Source organism: Caenorhabditis remanei, chromosome IV (assembly GCF_010183535.1).
Source record: "Caenorhabditis remanei strain PX506 chromosome IV, whole genome shotgun sequence".
NCBI lineage: Eukaryota > Metazoa > Nematoda > Chromadorea > Rhabditida > Rhabditidae > Caenorhabditis > Caenorhabditis remanei.
The window spans coordinates 24,933,800-24,956,216 of record NC_071331.1 but is presented as its reverse complement, the minus strand read 5'-3'; the positions used below and the strand labels follow the sequence as shown (position 1 = coordinate 24,956,216).

General features: G+C 37.9%; 4 protein-coding genes across 4 annotated transcripts; 2 read left to right on the top strand and 2 right to left on the bottom strand.

The window, feature by feature from the left end:
* Positions 1–9,503: 9,503 nt before the first annotated feature.
* GCK72_016181 (uncharacterized protein) lies at positions 9,504–15,757 on the top strand (the record flags this gene model as incomplete). The annotated part of the gene is made up of 8 exons (XM_053731374.1): positions 9,504–9,542; positions 11,569–11,610; positions 12,511–12,628; positions 12,674–12,879; positions 14,002–14,129; positions 14,172–14,260; positions 15,244–15,451; positions 15,514–15,757. 8 exons carry the CDS (start codon positions 9,504–9,506, stop codon positions 15,755–15,757), a joined length of 1,074 nt encoding a protein of 357 aa, XP_053586146.1.
* A 1,298-nt stretch (positions 15,758–17,055) lies between these two features.
* On the bottom strand, positions 17,056–17,357 carry GCK72_016180 (uncharacterized protein; the record flags this gene model as incomplete). The annotated part of the gene is made up of 2 exons (XM_053731373.1): positions 17,056–17,127; positions 17,175–17,357. The coding sequence occupies 2 exons, from the start codon at positions 17,355–17,357 to the stop codon at positions 17,056–17,058; spliced, it is 255 nt and encodes an 84-aa protein (XP_053586145.1).
* A 1,828-nt stretch (positions 17,358–19,185) lies between these two features.
* GCK72_016179 (uncharacterized protein) lies at positions 19,186–19,896 on the top strand (the record flags this gene model as incomplete). The annotated part of the gene is made up of 1 exon (XM_053731372.1): positions 19,186–19,896. The coding sequence occupies one exon, from the start codon at positions 19,186–19,188 to the stop codon at positions 19,894–19,896; it is 711 nt and encodes a 236-aa protein (XP_053586144.1).
* A 1,446-nt stretch (positions 19,897–21,342) lies between these two features.
* On the bottom strand, positions 21,343–22,253 carry GCK72_016178 (uncharacterized protein; the record flags this gene model as incomplete). Its single annotated transcript, XM_053731371.1, has 2 exons — positions 21,343–21,904; positions 22,171–22,253. 2 exons carry the CDS (start codon positions 22,251–22,253, stop codon positions 21,343–21,345), a joined length of 645 nt encoding a protein of 214 aa, XP_053586143.1.
* Between the last annotated feature and the right edge of the window lie 164 nt (positions 22,254–22,417).

Genomic DNA, 22,417 nt, shown 5'->3' with positions numbered 1-22,417 from the left:
TCCAAATAATTCCTTATAAGAGATTAAGAATTGCTCCAAGTAAGTTTGACCTAAATGCAATAGAGGAAATATCTTCACATCCCATAAGAGGTAATGTAAAAATGTTTCGAATCAAGTCATTCTGAATGACCCACAGATTCTGAGAAAATAATCAAAGTTAGAATGTGTTACTAGAACTTCAAGAATAGCGTGATGAAACAAGAATCAAAAGCGAATTTTGAGAAGACATCAAGAAACAACGGTTCTAAACTAAACTATAGTTGTGCTTCTCGGGCTTACTTACCAAATTTAAGACTTCTAGCTTTTTAGGGAGTTACAGTACTGACCATACAGAATGCGACACTTGCTGTTTTTAGTTGAAAATGGTCATGAGTGTGACACGGCCTCCCTGATATTTTCACAATACTCATTGTTTATGGACAATACGAAACAAGGGTAGAGCTTCATTTTTGTAGTTGACAATTTTTTTGTACGAGCACATCTTAAGAAGTTATGGGTAGTCAATGAAAACAGCTCAAAAATCGCTTCTTTTAGCATTGAAAAAGGGCAACAATTGCGAGAAATTTCTTTGACGATTGATAACTTCTTTGGATGTGTCCGTACAAAAAAGTTGTCAATTACAAGAATGAAGCTCTATTTGTGATCTATACATTCCAAAAACAATCGATATTGTGAGACTATCAGGTAGGCCGTGTCACAGTCACAAAGTTGCCCATTTTCAACTAAAAACTGCAAGTGTCGCATTCTTTATGGTCAGTACTGTACAACAGTCATAAAAATCGAACCAAATCTTTTTCTGCCCCCAAAAGGTCTGGCCGCACCAGACTCAATTAGATACTCTTAAAAATAGTAAACCAACGAGGATGCGAAAAGAATTTTGAATTTACAAATAATGAACTAAAGAATATGAATATCTGTCAAACGCAGCAAAGGAAGTGAAATTAAACAAAGATTTCCAATATTTTCTATTTTCGGGTAATTTCGAGAGCCCATTGACCAAAAAGTCATTTCTGAATCATTCTTGTGAATGAAAAAGCAAATGGGGATTATCCCATTGCCTCCCACCACCAACAGTTGCCTGTGGGCAATGTGAATCTCTGAGTCTTTAGTAGGTTCAGAATAAAAGATGGAGAAAAGAGGAGGACAAATGATCGAGAATCACACTTCTTCTGTTCTGGAACTCACTTAGTGTGAATAAGGGGAATAGAAGATAGGGGAGGGGGGGAGTAAAAGAAAAGAGATGTTGTTTTTTTTAGTGAGGGGTAACTTCGTTGTTTGAAAATCACTGTGAGGGAGGGTGATGAACAGTTATTAGCTCCGCCCACTTTTGAGATATACGCCTTTAAAGTACCGAAACTTGGGAGACGCAGACAGTTAGACACTCTAGCTTCTCTGCGTCTCTCTAAACTTTGAACGCGTTTATCTCAAAAGTGGGCGGAGTTAGGAAAAAGGTTTAAACTACAAAAATGATCAGCATTAAATTCTCTACGCTCAGCACAGTTCTTACAAATCTGAGTTTCTCAATTTCGCACACAATTTTCTGTGGTTTCGGTAGAGCGTGGTTGTAAGGAGAGTGCAGTGTGTGACTTGGGGAATCTGAGCAATAAATAAATTCCGAGTTTCCCATCCCACAGATATCAGTTTCAAATCTAAATCTTTGGATAATATCCCTTCTCTATGAGTTTTCATTTCTGGATCTCAAAAATACTTCCTAGAAATAACAACATAAAGAAATCTGAATCTAATCCTAAAGTAGTGTATGAGAAGAATGGAGAACTGAATGAATTAGTCACACCAGGTTTTTCTTCACAAAAAAAAACGAGAGGAGAAAGAAGAGAAGAGAAGTGGTGTAGGAAAATGCGGAAACACATTTGTATGAGGTCCGCAGAAAAAAAAGGAACAGGAATCTCATAAAGAATAAAAATGATGATTATAGGTGTGCACAAGGTTGCACACGCTAACGGACAATGAATATGTGAATGGATATTCGATGGTTCTTACTAGGGAAAATCATGGAGTCAATTTGAAGATATAGAATGTGGTCTATATCATTGGAAAGCTGTGAAAACGCTGATTCCAAATATATATTCAGTTTTTGCCCTCGAGGCCTGGTATTCGAGAAAAATGGGGTCAAAGTAAGGACAAATGACAATTCGACAAAAAATTAGGCTTGTCAAAAATCGGGCCGGCTCGTTTCGGCCCGGTTCGCAAGTATGGTTTTAAACATAATTTCTTCAAATTTTTTGAAAATTTTTAGTAAAAGTACTTAAATTTATCATCCAAATCATATTATTCATCTTTTAAGTCGAAAACTCGAGAAGACGAGCGTCAAAGCACATTTCTACCTTTTCCTCGGCTTGAAAATTCATTTTTCAGACTTGCAACAAACCGGCCTGGGTTTCAGTACAAAAATTTGAATTTTTCATAGTTTTTTTTTTAAATATCGATAAAAATACAAGCGTATGGGAGATTTTTGACTATTGATTAAAACTTCAAAAAAATTCGAAAAAAGTGTGACGGGCCGAGATTTGGAACCCTGAACGGACGTGTTGAAAATATCAGTGGTCTAAACTTTGACCCCGCTTTTCTCGAATACCAGACGTCGAGCGCAAAAACTGAATATATATTTGGAATCAGCGTTTTCTGAGCTTTCCAATGATATAAGTCCTGTCCTATAACTCCAAACTGACAGCTTTTAAAATAATATGCCTAAACAGCTGAAGTAACCTTGTGTTTTCTAAATTCAAAACATAAGTCTCTCTAATTTCGTTCACCAAAGAGAAAAAATAAGTCAACGAACGTCTGGTTTCAATTTACAAACGTCTGCTTTTAATTCATAGAACCAGCCGTGTGGATATGAGTTTTTTCCTACTGAAAAACAGCTTTAGAGGGGGAAAAATGTGTTGCAAGGTGAAAGTGTCCAAAGGGGGTATTTGAAATTAAATTATTTGCGAAAATGTATGAATAAACATAGAAACCGCGGGTAGACACAAGATCTCAATTAATTTGATTTTGGTCTCTTACTTTCAGCAAGTTTCGAGGAGACACAATTCCAGCAGTGAGTGTTGAAGAATCCAATAAAAAATTTTATTCTCTTGGGACTTGAAGAAATGTGCTTTACTCACAAACAAATGATCGTTCCAGATTTTTCTCGCGGATAAGAAGAAAAAATTTGTTGCAGAGTCTTCTTACAGGGGAAGTTTTTGGAGACTTCAAACGATCTATATAATTCTGGGCCTAGGTACTTTCGACTACGTGGAATCCATTTTTGCAGTCAAAACCTGCTAAATGTCTCTACGAGCCGAGTTATGAGCTCTCAAACTTTTCGAATGGTTAAGCTTGTTAGAGATGAACGTGTCTAAGCTTTGTGTTTTATTCTCTTATCTTTGAAGATGGCAACTGCTGGAGTCAAAGTACATAAGACCACATTAAAAGTAGGTGGAAAGATGAGCAACTGACGTTTTTTTTTGAAAGGTACATGGGAGGTCAAAGGATGATATTGGAAGAGAGGAGTATTTTGATTGATAGCGAGCATTTGAAATGGCGGAAGGCACAAAGCGAAATGAAAATAGTGCCAAAAATCGAAAAAGTGTAATTTTTAATAGACGATGTTGACCATATATTGATGTGTTGTCGCTGTAATTGGTTGGTCAGTGTGATGGCCGAGTTGTCGGATCCTAGGCCACGACTACCAATTTTTAAAACCAACTTCAATAACGGGTTGAATTTGAGTAAACTTTAGTTTTAGGTAAAAACAGAAAAAACAAGTTTTGCTATAAAAAACTTAGAAATGTACATAAACTTAGAAATGTACATAGGTCAAAGGATGATATTGGAAAAGAGGGGTATTTTGATTGATAGGGAGCAGTTCGGTTTTAGAATTGAAAGAAAAAGGTTATTCATTTTTTCTAACCTGAATTTTTGAAATTAGTCTATACTGATAGAGAAAAACACGGGCTTTCTAATAATGTAAAAATCTCGTTGATGCGATCAAAACTGGCAAAGTTATGATGAACACCATTTTGAGGGAAAACCCCGTTGGTTATATCAGATCATATTTTGCAGTGAATTTTTTGAAATTAGACTATATCAATAGAGAAAAATACAGGCTTTCTGATGGTATAAAAATCTTGCCGATCCGATTAAAACTCAGACATCGGCTGATAGCAATTTTCGGATACGTACAGACACATATTGCTACTTATTTGGGATGAGAGAGGATTACGTTCTAAATAGTTTGGAAAGCTAATATACCGTAAAAACTGTATTAGAGCGACACCTCTAATAGAACGACGCCCATAAATACTCAGGATTCATGAATATGATTATTCCAGTGTATTTTCTTGGTTCTGATTAGAAGCAGCATGATTAGTAACCTCTAGATAAACAAATAGATCGTTCAAAAAGTTTTTTTCCGTTTAGCTTTAATGAGTTTCTGAAACCACAAAATTTTTCTGAGAGGCGGTTGAAAAATAGAGCGACATCTCGCTCTAATACAGTTTTTACGGTAATTATGTTCCTAATTATCTCAGATGTAGGTCTAACCTAACAGTCACCGCATAACATCAGGAAAAGGGGAGAGCAGTCCCATTCATCACACCCTTGTTGTGATTTTTGCAAAGGGGAAGAAAGAAAAAGGAAGAGAAGAAGAATTTTAAATGAGTCTGCTATGTGTGTGACTTATAGGATAAATGTGTGTTTTTTTCTTATTCTGTTTGCTTAATTTTTGAAGTCAAGGGCGGTGGGATTATAGCTGGAAATGTAGCAGAGACATTGTTTTTGTAAGTGGGTACAAAAGTTGTCTAGTTGGATTTTAAGTGGTAGAAATCTAAGTTTTAAGTTTAAACAATTTTCCCCGATATTTTCGTTCTTCTTTTTTTTCCCCAGATTTTCCAAATTTCGGGGAAGAAAAAGGTTTTTCGGATTTTGATTTTTTTTTAGAATTTTCAAATCTTTTTCCGAATTCTTGCTCTCACCAGATTTCTAGTCTAACTCGGATTTTAGGTCTTCCCCCGGATTTTGAAAAATTTTGAAAATCCTGGAAAGAGTTGTACGAGAGGACTACACGGCCAAAAGAAAGATGTTTTTAAAGATGTCTGAAATATACGTGTTGTTCGATCGAAAAGTTCTTTGTGCCTAACAAAGAATCGGAAAAAAATATGTTCTTTGTTTTGTTACGCACAATTTTGTTATAGTTTTTCAAGGAAAAACCGAAAAAAAAATTTCAGCCCTAAAAATGTACGAATGTGTTGTGACAGCGTGTTTATTTCAGTTTTTGCGGTTTTTTGCGCTCACAGAGTCAATATGAGATTACTAGTGCCGATGGCCGCAAAATTAGATCACGGTTTCCTTTGGTTTTCTTTATTCGTAGAAACATAGGCTTATTTTCTAGATTGGAAGGGGGCGGGGGATTTTTGACCGATGATGTACAAAGTATGGGATCGTGGCAGCTAGTTGAAATTCTCAGGTACACCCTACTATTAGCACAGCACGTGTCATACAACCGCGCCCTACCGAAACAGAAGATAATTCTGTGCGAAATTGAGAGACTCAGAGAAAAAGGGCATTTCAGTGGAGCGCAGTTCTTAGAAATGTAATAACTAGTCGTACTCAGGAAAAAATCACTCATTCCTTTTTTTCAAACAAAAAAAAGTTTTTAAGTTATTCATGAGAGCGAAGTACAAGTTAAAAAGGAAGAGTAACACACAAAGTTGAATATGTAATCAGCCTAGTTGAGACAACCAAAAATCGGGATTATCTGCCCAGAAATGGTTTAAATGGGAAATGGTAATGGGTAAAATGGTAAAAATGAGTAAAAATGGTTGAAAATGGCTTAAAATGGCCAAAAATAGGTAAAATGATATTTTTTAAAGGCATTTGTTAAAAATTTTCGAAAATTCAGACTAAAAGTGCTTAAATTATCAAACATATTCACATTTTGAATTTTGAGTCGAAAACTAGACTTTTTTCAAAAAAAATTCAAATTTTCATAATTTACACTGTTGGGTATTGTGTGTAGGTTGGTGAGTGCGTTTTAGAGCAAAAATTGACTGAAAACGACCCAATAAATCGATTTTTCGCTCCCAAACTGGTGCACCTCTGACGCGTTTAATTGTCACATTTTGAAGGCCTAGACAAAATCTGGCGTGCCTTTGGACGCGTTTATAGACTTTAAAAATGCGCCACACACTTCAAAAATGAATCTGACGCTTCATTGACCCAATATATACAAAACTTAAATTTGACAAGTTTTCTGGAAAGTAATTTTCAAAAATGGTACGTAACCAGTTGAGTAAAAAATAAGAAAAAAAACTGGAAAACTATTTTCAATTTTTCTTCGAAAATGTGAACATTCACGGTGATTTTTCAGGATTTCTTCTAGTTTTGAATGATAGTCGAAAATTTGACTTTTTCGCAAAAAAAAATTCGAAAAAAAATTGAAATTTGACTTTTAGCGCCAAGTACCCGGGCTTAAGACCCAGGGATTGACAAGTATTTTTTTAAAATTCAAACTTCGTAATTTGCTCAAAACATGTTTCAAAACAGGCTGAGCCGGGCTAAGGACCGGGCCGGTCCGAGAACATTTTTGATTTCGGCTGAAGCGTAATTTTCGAAAATGGTATGTAGAGTAAGGAATAAGGAAAAAAAGCTGGAAAAAAGATTTGGAGAGGGGACGGGAAGAAAACGTAAACTCAAAGGCCCGCACGAATTTTATTTCCTGTTTTATGATGACACATCCTCTTTCTTGCTATCTTTTCTTTCTTTTTTTTCCTCATTTTTTTTACCTTTTTACAACAAAAAAAATGGTGTTAGGATGAAGTTCTGCAAAAAAAAAGTGTTTTTTTTTTCATTTCAAAATCTAATCTAGAAAATATCTATGTGCAAGGAATGCATGAAGAAAGAAAAACAGAAGAAAGAAGATGACCAGGATATCAAATTTGACGTGGCAGCACACACACAGACACACACCACACAAAAGACAGATGATGGAGATGCGTCTTTTGGAACAAAAAATGTGGAATGATGAAGGAGAACGGGAACTACAAAACCTGTCATAACTCGAAATCCCAAAGTTTTCAGGGGACATCACTATGATTTTCAGATTCAGCTCATCAAGACGGTTCAAAAAAGTATAATCATGACACACTTTGGACAAGTTTGGGTTTTGGTCCCAAAAGGTGCCTAGAGGGTGTCTAAAACTGAAAATCTCCAAAAGGGGGCGTGATTATACTTTTCTGAACCGTCTTGCTTTGCTGATTTCAAAAATACCAGTTTGACCTGTGTCACGTCAATCCTGACGGAGTTACGGTAGATTTTGTAGCTTCGTGTCAGGAGCAAAAATTTCAAAATCTCAAAAGTATGGCTTGATTATACTTTTCTAAACCGTCTCAACGCGCATATGTCAAATATAAAACTTATATCTCTCTTTGAGATGTTGTGACCAAGTTACGATAGATTTTTAAAAAGTTTTCGTAAATTTCATCGAAAATCCACATCATTAAGTTAACTCGTGGTGATAAAAGTAAGTTTCCTGGAAAGACACTCGATTGAATAATATCCGCCCAAACCCAGACTCTGCTCGTTCCAGAAACCAAATATGTACACCCACAAAATGATTTCATTTTCTTCTCCAATAGAGAAAAAGAGAGTGAGAGAGAGAATGTGTTTCCAGATAGTTAAACACCTTGGAAGGAGATTAGGCTTAGGTTTTGAGTGTAGTTTGATTGGCAGGGTGCAAGAATTTCGCCCCAGACACTTTTGGGTCCGTAGATTCCGAATCTGAAATAAAATTTTGCAAATCCATTTGTGAGCCGAGTTATGACCCGTCAAACTATTCCTATGGAAGTAACTTGACCTTAGGAAAGTTTGACGGCTCATAACTCGGCTCACAGAAGGATTCAGCAAAATTTTTTTTCAGATTCGGAATCTACAGACTCAAAAGTACCTTTGGTGAAACCTACAGTAGTCCAATGTGCAAGAACTTACGTATTTCCTTCCTTCCGCAGCGTTATTTGTTCCTTGAAGCTGACCAATTGAGAACTTTCCTGGAAATAGATGAAAAGTGGTGTGTAATAAAAAATGGAAGGAAATTAATTCGCGAATTAAATTAGAAGTATAAATTTGGGATAGGAGTCGTAGGGGAAAGGAAAAGGGGAAGGAATCAGGAGGCAAAAAGGGGGAGATCGAGATGAAATTACGAGGAGAAGAAAAGAGAATTCGTGTTGAACCAAGGAACAATTGTATTTAAGAAAAGGAAAAGCGCACGCACACTGCGGAGAGAGACAAAATGACGTTTTGAGAGAAAAGTATCAAAGGGATTTCGATATGAAGGTTTTAGAGGGAGAGTTCCTTTAGGATTTTGCTGAAAAACTGAAAAATCACATAGGGACTTAGACTTACTTCCAGATCGGAATGCATTATTTCCATAAGTGCAACCGGGCCGAGTGCGGGCCGTGGGCGGGCCTCGAGATACCTCGCTTCCAAATGAAATTACTAGTCGATCAACCTGTCAAACTGTAGATCTCGGTGAGCTCTACTCGATTCTATTTTCACTTTCTCTGTGAGTTTAGTGATAACCGCTGTACAATCCATTTAGTGATCGGCCCGGTTGCAAGTATGGTTATTTCAGAACTGCGGCTTTCAAACAATCTATAAATTTGGTCCCAGGTACTTCCTACTACGGGGAGTCCATTTCTGCCATCAAAACCTGCTAAATGTCTATGCTTGCCGAGTTATGAGCTCTTGAACTTTTTAGATATTTCACATAAAACTCCAAAATGGTGAAGGTCTTAACCACATGAGGGCCGGGTGGCTATTCGTTATTGTGCTGCAGGCCGGGAAAAAGTGCCAAAAAAGCCATTCTAGCCCGGCCCGCGGCACAGTAATGAATAGCCATCAGGTCCATATTTGGTCACAGATATAGAACTCGCCGAGATCTACATCTTGGTATATTTTTCAGTTCATAAGCCCGGTTTGCAAGTATGAATTGTAGATCTTCCTCGGATTTTGAAAATTTTTGAAAATCCTTTAATTTCCTAGAATCGTAGTTTATGGACGGATGATTCCTCCTGAAATCGAATCTCCCAATTCGAAAATCGAAAAGATTCTCTCTCCATGAAACTTGAAAAAGCCCAGTCCCCCCAATGGATCTACGTCATATATTGTTGTTCGCCAGAGATCGAATGATCACTTGCTTTGTTGCATACACTGTGTTTGTTTCCCCGTTTCGATAGGTATCTTGCATGCAAAATTGCTTAATCTTTGTCTGGATGACAGATCTTTCCGCATTTCTAGTTTGTACGATTTCTTATTGACGGAAAATGTTTAAAAGACCGTTTTCTCATATAAGAGAACACTAGGTTTACATTTTTCTGAAGATATTTTTGTAATATTATTTACCGTTTATATCTTTTTCTGGGTGTCTGAAACTATAAAACTATGTACAATTTTCTGTTCAATAGATTCTAGCTGTCATATACTTTCAGCCAACGGGTATCCAAGAGATGGCAACATCTAATAATGGGAGTGGAGCCGAGAAAAAGGTGAGTTGCTGATTAAAATTTACTTTACTATAAAGAAGACTTGTCATAAATGATTACTGTGCTTAAATTTTAAATTTTTAGTCGAAAATTAGACTTTTTCAAAAAATTCTATAAAGATTGCGATAAATTGCTTTGAGAGAATCTGTTACCGAGTGCGTCAACTAATTATGTAACTTCTTTCCCCATTTTGTTCAAAACGTGTTTCAAAACAGGCCGGGCCGAAAATACTTTTGATTTTTTTGATCTTGCAGACCAGATTGTAGACGAGAATTGTATTTCTTCTGAAATTGTGAAATTTACATGATCCTGGAAGTCTCAAAAGTTTTCCGCTACCGTAAAATCTGTAATAGAGGCGCACCAAGGGCACTCTATCTCTGCTGTCTTTAGAGATATGAAAACGGTTTTAACTAAAGAAATATTTCATGAATCCTAAGGTATATTTTGTCAGTTAAAAACTTTTTGATATTTCCTTTGGGAACCGAGATATACCGCTGCGAACAGGCGCCTCTTTTACGGCTTTTACGGTAACTAGGGAAGGTCATGGAGCCAGTATGAAGTTATGTTACGTGACCTATACCGTTAGAAAGCTGAGAGTACCCTGATTTTAAATATGTATTCAGTTTTTGCCATCGAGGTCTGGTATTCGAGAAAAACAAGGTTAAAGTTTGTACTCCCAGACCACGCTGCTGAAATTTTTCGCACATTTTTCGCACAAGGTAATGACCTACCAACCAACGGTCCCAGTTTTGACTCTGTTTTTTTCGAATACCAGGCCTCAAGGGCGAAAATTGAATATATATTTAGAATCAGCGTTTTCTCAGCTTTCTCATTATATATAACACATCTCATGTCTTCACTGACTTTATGAACAAAACTTAGCTATAAATCGGGAATTTCCATTGTGAAACCCCTATAACTCGGTCCAAAATCAACTTTTTGAAATTCTGAAAACGGATTCAGAATCTTCACGTCTTCATCATCAAAGTTATCCTTTTAGACCGCTCGGAACCGCGTGAATACGAGTATTCTTAAAATTTTCAAAAAGTTATTGAAATTTGTTCATTGTAGTTTTTTTGGTCAGTGTAACTTTTTGGTCAGTGCAACTTTTCGAGGCGGAAGTGACCTTGTTTATACTACCTACATTACCGCATCACTCGATGAAACCCCTGTGACCTCCGTGATCTTCCTCAAAGTATTTGCACGTCAGTTGCATCCGGAGTTACAGTACCGGACAAAAAGGTATCAACTTTGGCTGTTTTCAGTGGAAAATGACCAACTTTGAGAGTGTGTCATGGTGATTCTGAATGTCACACCAAGAAAACTTTTAATGGATCATACAGATCGAAAATAGAGCTTCATTTTGTAGTTGACAACTTTTTTGTACAGACACTCCCTAGAGAGTTACATATCGACAAAGTAATTTCTCTATCAAATCGACCAATTTCAGTGCAAATTAGTGATGAGGTCTTAAAATGATCATAACTCTTTAGGGAGTGTCCGTACAAAAAAGTTGTCAACTACAAAAATGGAGCCCTACCTTTGTTCTGTATAGTCCATACATAATCTACTTTGTGAGTCAATCAGGAATACCGTAACACCATCTCAAAGTTGGACCTTTCCAACTGTAAAAACCAAAACTTAATACACTCTTGAGCGGTACTGTTTATATGGTTAACTACAGTATACTTTTCACCTTCATCGGTTATTCTCAAAGATCATCGCAGTCTATGGATGGCAGTGTCCGTAAGCGATCCAATTACATACCGTATCACTGAGTGCTGAAATTAATCAATTTATCGGATCTTTCGTCTTACGAAGAACATGAGACTTTCATTCCGTAGATCACAATCTCAAACCGTAAGGACGACGGGGGGAAAACGGGTGCGTATCGTCGGAATGAAGAGAAAAAGAGAAAGAGAAATCCACTCTCCACGTTTTCTCATCTCAATTTGGTCTTTGCGAATGATTTTTATACATTTTCTTTAAGTCTTAAAAAACAAAAATCGTTTAAAAGTGAATATTTCAGACTACTCAAGCTCTACAACTTGTGACCACCACTATCTTCCATGTAAGTGTTTTTTTAGCCGGGGCGTAACTCCCTTAAAACTCAATATTATGAGCTGAAAAATATACCAAAATGTAGATCTCGACGAGTTCTATAACTTTGGCCTACTCCGCGGGTCGTGGAAACTGCCAAAAAAGCGCGAAAATGATTTTAAAAAACCATTCCAGCCAGGCTCGCGGCATACCAGCATATAGCCATTAAGTGATGTACGGAACTATTCTGATTCTCGGAAATTCCGGATATTTCGGAAACTCGGGTTTTCAAGTTTTTTATGGACAAAATCTATAAATATGCAGTAAAAACTAACTACGAATTCTGTAAATTTTGGTAGGTTTTCAAAAAAAAGTTTGATTCCTCAAAAATTCCTTTTTCACGAAAATCTTTGAAATTTCGGAAAGATTACAAGAAAAGATTGGAAATTTTGAATTTCCGATTCCCGTTCCGTACATTCCTGTACCTAATCTGAGTACACTTTTAATATGTCGCAACCGGAAAAAAAGTGCCAAGAAACGCGAAAATGGCCTCAAATTCATTCTGAGCCGGCCTGCGGCACATTAACGAATAGTCATCTGGCCCGTATTATATCAGTGACATAGAACTCGTCGAGATCTACATTTTGGTATATTTTTCAGCTCATAATATTGAGTTTTAAGCGAGATAGGTGGCGGCCCAATTTGCAATAAGCTCACGATGTGGCATCGGCTACCAATGCATCCGCGCCCTATTGTCAATAATGGTACATTTTTTGCGTCATGGTTAATATTCGAACTTAATGTTCACCGTGACGCAAAAAATGTGTCATTCTTGGCAATAGAGCGCGGCTGCATTGGTAGCACTGGCCTCAGCGTGAAATCTTTTTCTCTACTTTAATGTTTCTGTCAAATAAAAATGCCCAATTTCCAGATGCTGGTTTCCCGACGGATACCAATTCTAGCCTATCTGTTCCTGGCCTCCCTTATAGCTCTACTTGCATTCAAATTCCATTTATCCACACTTTCAGATGGTGGGGTCTTTGAAGATGGTATCGAAATGCGGTGACGTTGTCTGAAAACGAAAATGATTTCAGAAGACGACCCGACTCCGTTCGATTTCGCGTTGAATTTTATTCTGAAACCAAAGTTTCCGGATAACTTGAATGCGGGGAATACACCGAATGTGTTGGTACTGGTGACTACTACTGCGTCGGAGGGGAAGATGAGAGAACAAGTTAGACAGTCATGGGCAAACTACACAAGTCGCGCGGTTCGAGTGGAGTTTCTGATTGGGATTCCGGTAAGTGAAGGATTCAGAATTCTCAGAATTCATCGAGTCTTACAAGGGAAGGTCTCCGAGTGACCGTGGAGTCGTGGGACGTGACCTATATCATTGAAAAGCTGAGAAAACGCGGATTCCAAATATATATTCAGTTTTTGCCCTCGAGGCTCACCGATTTAACCAAAAGTAAATGGAAAATTGAGAAAACTACAGTTTTTAGTCTAGAAACGTCTAAAAAATCAGCTGGAGAGACGCAGAGAAACGAGACACTCTAACAGTCTGCGCTCTCTCTCTCTCCCTCTTGGTAGAAAACTCTCAACTTGTAGCTACCGTATCTCCTTGGGGTAAATAGCTATCAAAACGTTGTCAACTAGTAAAATGTAGAGAATTTTACGGGCTACATTTTTAAAGTTAACAACTTTTTGATAGCTCCGCCCCTTGTCGAGTTATGGCGTGTCAAAGATGAGCGGCAGGCTAGAACGAAAGGACTTTCACCTTTTTTGAGATGAATATGTGTATTTTGACCGCAAAATTCGTAGACAGTAAAACTTGGTCTATAACGCGGCAAACACTGATTTCAAATATATATTCAGTTTTTGCTCTCGAGATCTGGTATTCGAGAAAAACAAGGGAAAAGTTTGGACACGCAAAAAATTGATTTTTTTGCAATTTTCAAATCTTTGTAACTTTTTGGAAACAAAACTAATCTTTGGGATATTTGGACATTCGGACACACCGACAGACAGATAAACACAAAATGTGTGTTTTTGGTGGAGCCTTATGCTCAAAAGTCTCAAAGGAAATTTTTTGAACAAAAAAATTTCTCGCGTTTTTTTTTTCAAATTTTTCAAACTCTCTGAAAAATCTGTCAAAACTTAAGATTTTAATACTATTTTGAAGGTCGTGACTTCATTTTTCATATGAACAACGTTTTAAGGTACTTGGAGCAGTAGACCTCAAGCCTTAGGCATAAAAAGGTAATAATTCTCTAATTTCCCAAACTTTGACCCCATTTTTCTCGAATTCCAGACCTCCTAGGGTGAAAATTGAATATATATTTGGAATCAGCAAGATTTCAGCTTTCCAATGATATATAACACATCTTATATCTCCATGACATTTCCTAGTTATACGTTTCAGACCGACGAACAACTCCCACTGATTCAAAAAGAAAATGAAGAGTATGACGATATGATTATAGCAGATGTAGTTGAAGGGTATTATAGTTTGGCAGCGAAGACCATGGCTATGCTCATTTATAAAACTAGGTGAGGGCTCGAAATTTTGAATCAAGAAATACTTTTTTCAAGGTACTATCCCGACTCAAAGTGTCTTGTGAAAGCAGATGTGGACAATGTGTTGATATTGAGGAATTATGAGAGACTATGCGAAGAAGCTAGTACGTTTTATTATTATAGGATGTGACCTATATCATTGGAAAGCTGAGAAAACGCTGATTCCAAATATATATTCAATTTTTGCCCTCGAGATCGGGTATTCGAGAAAAATGAGGTCAAAATTTTGAAAAATTACAAATTATTACCTACCGGACCACAACTTCAAAATTTCGGATTTCTTAAAATTAGGTCTAAAACAGGTAAAAATCAAAAACCCTCGGTGGCCAATATATTTCAGCGGTGGCCTAGAAAACGCAACAACTCGGCCACCATCAAAATTTTTGTTTTTTGAAGATTTCCAGAACAAAGTTTTTTTTCCCATTTTTTTTCGGTTTTAAAATTTTTACTCAAATACCCGATGTTCCAGCAATTTGTAATGAAAAATAACCAAAAAGTAGTTTTCTTGCAAAAATTTAGGTCTAGAACAACTAAACATCATGAGAAACGCCCTGTGGCCGAAGTATTCCAGCGGTGGCCTAGGAAACTCAGGAGGACGGTTCTCCATTGAATTTCCTAAATTTTGAGGGTGATATTGCCCCGATTCAAGATTAGTGGCCTAGAAATCCAAAATTTTGGGTTTCTAGGCCACCGGAAGATTTTTAGCAGATTTGAACGTTTTAAGGGAATTTTCGCAATTTGGGGTCGAGTTAGCCCTATTTCTGATAATTTTCATGTTGTGGCCTAGGATTCCAAATTTTGGGTTTTTAGGCCACCAATCTTAAATTTCTCTAAAACATGGCAATATGGGGCTCAAAACTTTGGAAATTTTAAGGAGAATTTGAATATGACCACGGTTTTATCCAAGTGTTCAAAATACAGAAAAACCGCATTCCGCTCAACATCGACCTCGTTTTTCTCGAATTCCAAGCGTCCAGGGCAAAAACGGAATATATATTTGAAATCAGTGTGATTTCAGCTTTCCAATGGTATAGGTCACGCCCATATTTAGAAAAATTTAGAAAATTTTCAAAATTCCTCGTTACAGTAGCTCCACTGATTCTTGGAAAATGCAATGTCCCACGCACCGTCCTCCGCAACACCACAAAATGGGCGGTCCCTGAATTTGTCTATTCTGAGCCAGTCTATCCAACATATTGTTCCACTGGAACATATGTGTTGGCTGGAAAGACAGTACCACAGAGATTGATAAAAGAAGCAATGAGAAGTCCGTTTGCGAATTCACTCAATTTTAGGTACAGTACTACTACTACTACAGTAATCCGTCAAAACCTCCTCCACCATATCTGAATTCCAGAAAACTCTCCGAAGACGTCATCTTCACCGGAATTCTTGCGGAAAAAGCGGGAATTCGACGACGCCATATCAATGGTCTCTCATTCTTCGAAATCCCAGAATTCTTCTGTCGAAATGGTTATAAAACGACGTACAGTACGCATTTGTTGAGCGATAAGAACCCCGTCAAGAACTATTACAAATTGATGAAAATCGAGGGGGTTTTGTGTCGATGGTGGGATCCGTATGGGGTCCGGAGGTGGTGAGATTACTGTAGCTCTCTATTTCAGAGAAGAGACAAGGGGTCATGTCAAACGGGTTTTTTATTGTTTTGCAATGTATTTTGTTGTATTAGGTTACTGTTAATAAAACTTTTTTCTACCTATCATTCCTTTAAACTATCGTAACCCTGTCAGACTTGCTTCAAATGTTCTGAAATTTGTATTTTTGGATTCAGGACGTCAAGACAGTATTCCAAGTTTTTTAGGTAACACCACGAAAACTACAGTAACTCCCTTAAAACTCAATATTATGCGCTGAAAAATATACTAAAATGTAGATCTCGACGAGTTCTATGTCACTGACCTTTTTTAAAAACCATTTGGTACTAGTTTTCCCCGGCCCGCTGCGTATTTAGAGGTTTGTTCTTATATTTCCGTAGGGTAATGTATGCATTCCCGTCAACAAAGAAGTAGAAAGAAGGAAAGGCACCAGCGTTCAACGGAGGCGGTGGAATGAATGTGAAATCGACAAGGAGATCAGGTTAGACGACTACTTGACAAGGCTGTCAAAAAGGCCGTCGGCAGATTCCTTATCTCAGTTCCCAGCCATGGAAAATTTGCGCTTCTTCAGGCGGCCTTGTAGAGGACCAAAAGATTAGTCGATGTACAAAAATTCAGCCCATTTGGTTAATCCGCGGCCTCTGCGGCCCTAAAAGCCGAGCGCCGTGACAGCCTTGCTACTTGATATATATGTGAATATTATTTCAGTCTTCCTGGCGTCGATGAATCTCGTGCGAAACTCCTCACTCGTTTCAATCCAATCCAACTTTTTCTTCTATTTCTTCATTCATATCTTCAATTTTTCCTCCGATTGTTTGTTTTGAAAAGTTTTACTAGCTCAATATTGTCATTTTGAGCTCAGTTTCTTTCTAATTCCTTTACCATGAATAATTAAAAAAAAAAGACATTTAAGAAAACAGGGATCACAATAAATATTTATTTTCAGATAATCAATATAAATCAATCATAATATTCTTTCAATTGAACAAAACAACTTGTTTCACCACTCGACAGATTTTACATTTCACTCGCTTCGTGAGAAAAGGTCGAATTCGAGTATCGACTGAGAGAATTCATCCGTTTTCCTTCGAGTTTCAGTGTTTTTCATCTTCTCTGCCTTCCAATGTCGACGGATCCACTTCCAGGCATTCAATTTGTTAAGCGTTGTCGCTTTACACTTATCGATTCTCCATCTCCACTCTGAAATAATTTCTCATTTCATTTTCAGCTATATCCACTATATCCTCACCTGTAGTTATTGGTAACCGTCAGTGATTTGATTGTCAGTTGGATTTGATCGTCAGTGGTTCGTCAGTGATTTGATCGTAAGTGGTATAGGATGTATTTGGAGCCGTCTGAAACGTTAGAAGTTTAAACAACTTTCATGACAAACAGTACTCACTTGTCCATACCAGCTTGACATCTTTGACGAATAATTTCTCGGTTTCTCACTGTCCAATGGAAAAGTAGCTTTCGCGCAAGCCAGCTCCAACGCAGCCAACTGTCCGTCGAATTCTTGTGTCATCGATGTGCGTCCGAGAGGTGATGCCCCAGCCAAGCAATGAAAAGTCGCGTGTACCTCCATTATGGCTTCGTTCGTGCTTCGAAACTGTTTTCCGCCTTAAATAATCATTTTTAGACACACCTCTAATCACCGGAAAATGAAACAAATATGTTTCATATTGAAAAGTTTTCGCTAAAAACGGACAAACTGCTTTACTACTTAAAATTTGGCTTATTGCAAAACTAGATAATGCAGACGCTGTTATTGCTAAAAACGCGTGCTCGGGTTGCAATAATTTCCGTGAGTCTCATTGGCCGCATCCGCCCCTTTTTGTGGACAAACTTTTCAAAACTCACCGTGTTCATCTGATTGAATTCCTTCAGTTTCCAGTTGCCTTCATCAGCTTCATTCCTTCTGCTTTGTCTTCGTTGTCATCACCGTCCTATATTTTTGTCCTCTAATTCGCTCATAAATCTAATCACCGGAGTGGATGTAATCATCGCGAATTGTGAACCTACTCCTAAACGCATGGAACAGTAGACTAGCCACTGATCCGGAGTCGTTCCTAAGGGCACGCGTGCGAAGAACTGGAAGAGGTTCTCCGACTTGAAAAAAGCTAGAGTGTTTGTTGTATACACTCATCATCGCTTCTTTCTTCAAGTTTTCGAGAACTATTGGCGTCGGTTCTGAAAAATGTGAATTTTGCTAGAGATTTTGGAAAGAAATAATAAGGATGAAAGAAAACAAAGGAGACATTGAAAATGAACTTGGAAAGCAATGGAGCGCAAAAAAAGTAGCAATACGGATTTCAGCAAAAAATTTCCTAGAAAACAAATAAAGTTTTGGATGATTAGGAAACTAGAGTTGAAATTAGAGTTTAGAAAAACATACGAGCAAAATACAACATTAAAGCTAGCGATAAAGAACTTTGACAAAAAGAACTAGAAACGGCAGAAAACGGAAGAAAGATGTTGCCAAAAAACAACAGAACTTCAACGAATTGATGCAAAAAAGTAAAGTTTTCGATTAAAATGAGGATACCGTAAAACCTGTAATATAAGGGCACCCACGTGGAATAGTTTAGAGCATTATGGCTCGGCGGGTTTCACAGCTATGAAAATTTTATCAACTAATGAAATATTCAATGGATATTGAATAATTTTTTGTCTCTTGACAACTTTTTGATATATTTTTGGAAAGCGAGATATACCGTCTAGAACTGATTTCTCTGGGTGCCCTTCTATTACAGTTTTTACGGTAAATCTACAGGAACTTTGAATTTGAAAACTTTAACGCTGAGAAAATGAGTTAAACAGGCATTCGAATGAAAACTGAAAAAATTCGTGTCTGCGAGAATGGTCCCTGGGATAAAAAACTGGGAAAACTTTGCAGTAACGAATCCATAGCCTCACGACTACCAGACGCGCCCACGGGCCCACTAATCAAACATGAATCGCGACTCGATTCCTTCAACAGGAGAAACCGAAAAAAAAAGACTATTTGTAAGAAACTGTGTACTTGTCGTCTATTTTCATCAGGACCCTATCTCCCCGTATATATACGCGGGCAACTTGGGGGCAGAACCGTGTCTATCATTTTTTCGTTATTCTTCCTCGGTTTTCTGCAATTTTCTGGTTTTTTCTTCTGTTTGAATAAACGGAGGAATAATTTACTGGTTTTTGGCAATTTCTTGCGTTGAAAAACGTTGGAACTTGGAGGAATCATTCGAAGAATCGAAGTAATCTTCGTGACGAAAGTTTCTTCGTCGATTGAGAATCAACGAAAAGTAGACAGTTTTTGAATAAAGACTTTGTTTACGAACGACAACGCAGAAGATGAGCGACAAAACATCGTCGAAGCACTCAACGTTGAAAAGGGACGGCGATCGGATGATTGTCGAGAAATCCCAATGAGCTCGAAGGAGAGAAGAAAGAAAGGGAAGAAATTCACCAAACTCATCGCTAGCAGCGTCCAAGTGGAAGACGAAACAAGGTTGCAATTCGAAGAGTTGACAACAAAATGCAGCGAAAAGGAGAGAGAGGCGATCTTGGAGCCGATGAGAACTTTCCACAGAGAGTTGTTGGAAAAGTTCGAAGAAATCGGAGGAAATGAATGGCCACGATCGGTGATTCGAGTGATGAGAGAGTTCAAACTCGAATCGGTGGAAGAGTTGAGAGAGGCGTGTGCGAAAGCAGCGCAAGTGCAAGTCGAGAAAAACTTATTGACGGAGTGCTGGGTTGAAGAAAGGGAGATGCTCGGGGAGCAAATCCAGAAAATACAGAGGGAAAAGGAGGTGGCTGAGGCCCAGGTCAATAAGCTGGAGAAGGCGCTGACGCAACTGAGGAAGAAGCTGGAGCAGGAGGAACGCAAGTCGAATGGCTTGTGGGATGAAGCCCAGGAAATCGCTGTGGAAACAGTGAAGGGTGAGGAAAAAACCGAGGTGCAACAGAAGAAGGGAAAGAGAGATGCGAGAAAGTGGAAAAGCAAAAGAAGTCTGTCAAGAGGTGGGACGAGTAGTGAGGAGAAGAAGGTTTCCATGGTAGGAAATCTTGGAATCAGTGTTGGAAACACGGATCCTTACAAGAAAACACCGGAGAAGAACGAGGAAATCGTTGTGTAAACAGTGACGGAGGAGAAAGAAGAAGGGATGAAACCAAAGAAGACGGTGATTAGAGAATCGAAGATTCTCATAACTCCTAGGATCGGCGAGAAGGGAAAATCCATTTTTGAGTATCGGAAAAGTGCGTTGAACACGTGAAAGGATAAATTCGGTTTTACGAATGTAGAAGCGATTGTATTCTTGTTAGAGCTCACGGAAGACGAGGAGACTAACCAAAATTGTTAATTAATTGTTTTGTTTTAGTAGTAGTGTAAAATGATGGTAGTATTTTGCATTGAGGTTTCCTGAAGACAACTTAATTATTATTTTTATGTTAGGGTGGTGTGACTGAGTTTAGGCTAGGTGTTGTAAGCTGAGGGGAGAAGAATGTAAGTCGTATCTGTGAGAGTACTCGAACCGGTCGGGGACCGGTTTATGTAAGAGGGGGGGGGGGGGGGGGGGGAGAAGTTGCCGGTGGCAAGGTACGTGTCAAGGTCCCTCATAACCCTGTAGTTCTCCGAGTCCTCACAATAAATACGCAACGACACTCTGCCAAAGCCTCACGCGCCTACCGTAACTTCAGCGCGTCAGTTCACGTGGACACGTGTACTCCACGTGGCAGCAAGTAGTTTTCTGAAGTCGGTTGGCTTTCAGGGTTAGTTCTGATTTTAGCGATTGTGCTTTTGACTGTTGTTTTGTAAGTTATCGCTTTTATTCTTATTTTCTTGCAATAAAGTAAATTTATTGTAAGAAACTGTGTACTTGTCGTCTATTTTTATCAGGACCCTATCACCCCGTATTTATACGCGGGCAACTGCAGCTTTGCCAAAGCAACAAAATGAGATAAACTCGATAGGAGCAGTGTGTGGTTTCGAGACCGCATCGAATAATTTATCGTCCTATATTACATACTGATAGGAAGGAACGGAGATTTGTGAGAAAAGAGACAACAATTTTTGTCAGTTTTCACTTTCAAAAGTGAAGGACACTTCTGACAATGAACAATTCAAAAGCAACGGAGAAGCAGCAAAAAATAATAAGCATTATTTTAAAGCTATTTAACTAAACTCGGCAAACCCTGAATTAAAAACGATCGGCGAAGAAAACAAGTTTTAGTGACAACCAGTACCTCAACGAAAACTCAAAAATATCAAAGTTTCGAAGTTCCGCATTTTTAAGTGATCGGCATCTCAAAAAACGAACATTATGATCATGAAAAGCAACGGAGAAGCAGTGGACAATAAATAATATTTCGAAGGTATCATCTCTCTGGTTAAAATCAGCGAAACCTGTGTAAAAAACGGTCGGTGACGCGTAAAAATGAGATAAACACGATCGGAAGGAACGAAAATTAACAAAATAGCAAGCAAAATGCACCAAAAGCGTTAAAATTGAGCAATTTTCAAAAAATTTCAGCGAAAACTATAAAAAAATATCGTGACGGTGTTTACGGCCGTGTCGTCACAATCAGGGATGTGCGGAACGGAAATCGGAAATTCCGAAATTTCCGAAATTTCCGACTTTTTTCAGAACCTTTTTCCGTCGGAAAATTTCCGAAATGTTTTTTTCGGAAATTTCGGAAATTTCCGATTTCCGAAAATAATTCCACATCAAATCACCAGATTCTGTTCCCACACAATGAATCGATTTGATTTTCAATGGAATTTCACTTTTCTTCAGAACTTCGTCAAGTTCTTCTGTAAATATTTTCGAGTCGTAAGTCGATCCGATTTGAAACTGTCCGATTGTGATGTTCTTCTGAAGACACATCTGTCTGAACCAGTCGACCGCTTCATCCATTGGATCCGAATTTTCAATCAACACTTCCTTCCGAAAATCTTGACAAATTCTTGTCCCGCCTGTCTGATTTTTCTTGAATTTCAGCGTGTAATCGTCTTTGAAGAGATTGATTGTCAGCTTCACGAATACTCCTTCGTTCGAAAGTTCCTTGATTTTCACAAATGGAATGTATAGTTTTGTGGAATTGACGACTTGATACATGAGGGAAGAGGAAGCGCGGAGTCGACGTCTGGAAATTTTCGTTTGAAAAATTTTGAGAAAGCTTTTCTACAAAGCGAACGCTCCAGAACAACTTTTTTTTGAAAAATTGAATGATTTTCGTACAAATGTGTCTGAAAATCAAGAATTACTGGCATTTTCCAAAAAAACTGTTTTTCTTGTTTTTTTTTGAATAAAAACAACTTTTCTACAGCGAAACGTGACTAAAAACAAAAATTCTAGCGAAAAAAAATCGTTAAAAAAGTCAAGAATAACTGATTGAGAATTAAAAAAAACCTTGTAATAAAATCACATTTGTCCACCAGTAATTGCTGAATCTCCGGTGGTAATTCGGATAATTCGATTGATTTTTCGGTCATCTGGAATGAATTTTTTGTTAATCGAAAACTTCTGAAATCGAAAATTCAAGATTAGAAAGTAACGCGTGAATTCAAAAAGGGAAAAATAACAAGGAAACAACACCAAGTTTCCGGAAACAAAACAAAAAAACAACGCTGATTGATTCGAACTAAATTTTATTGAA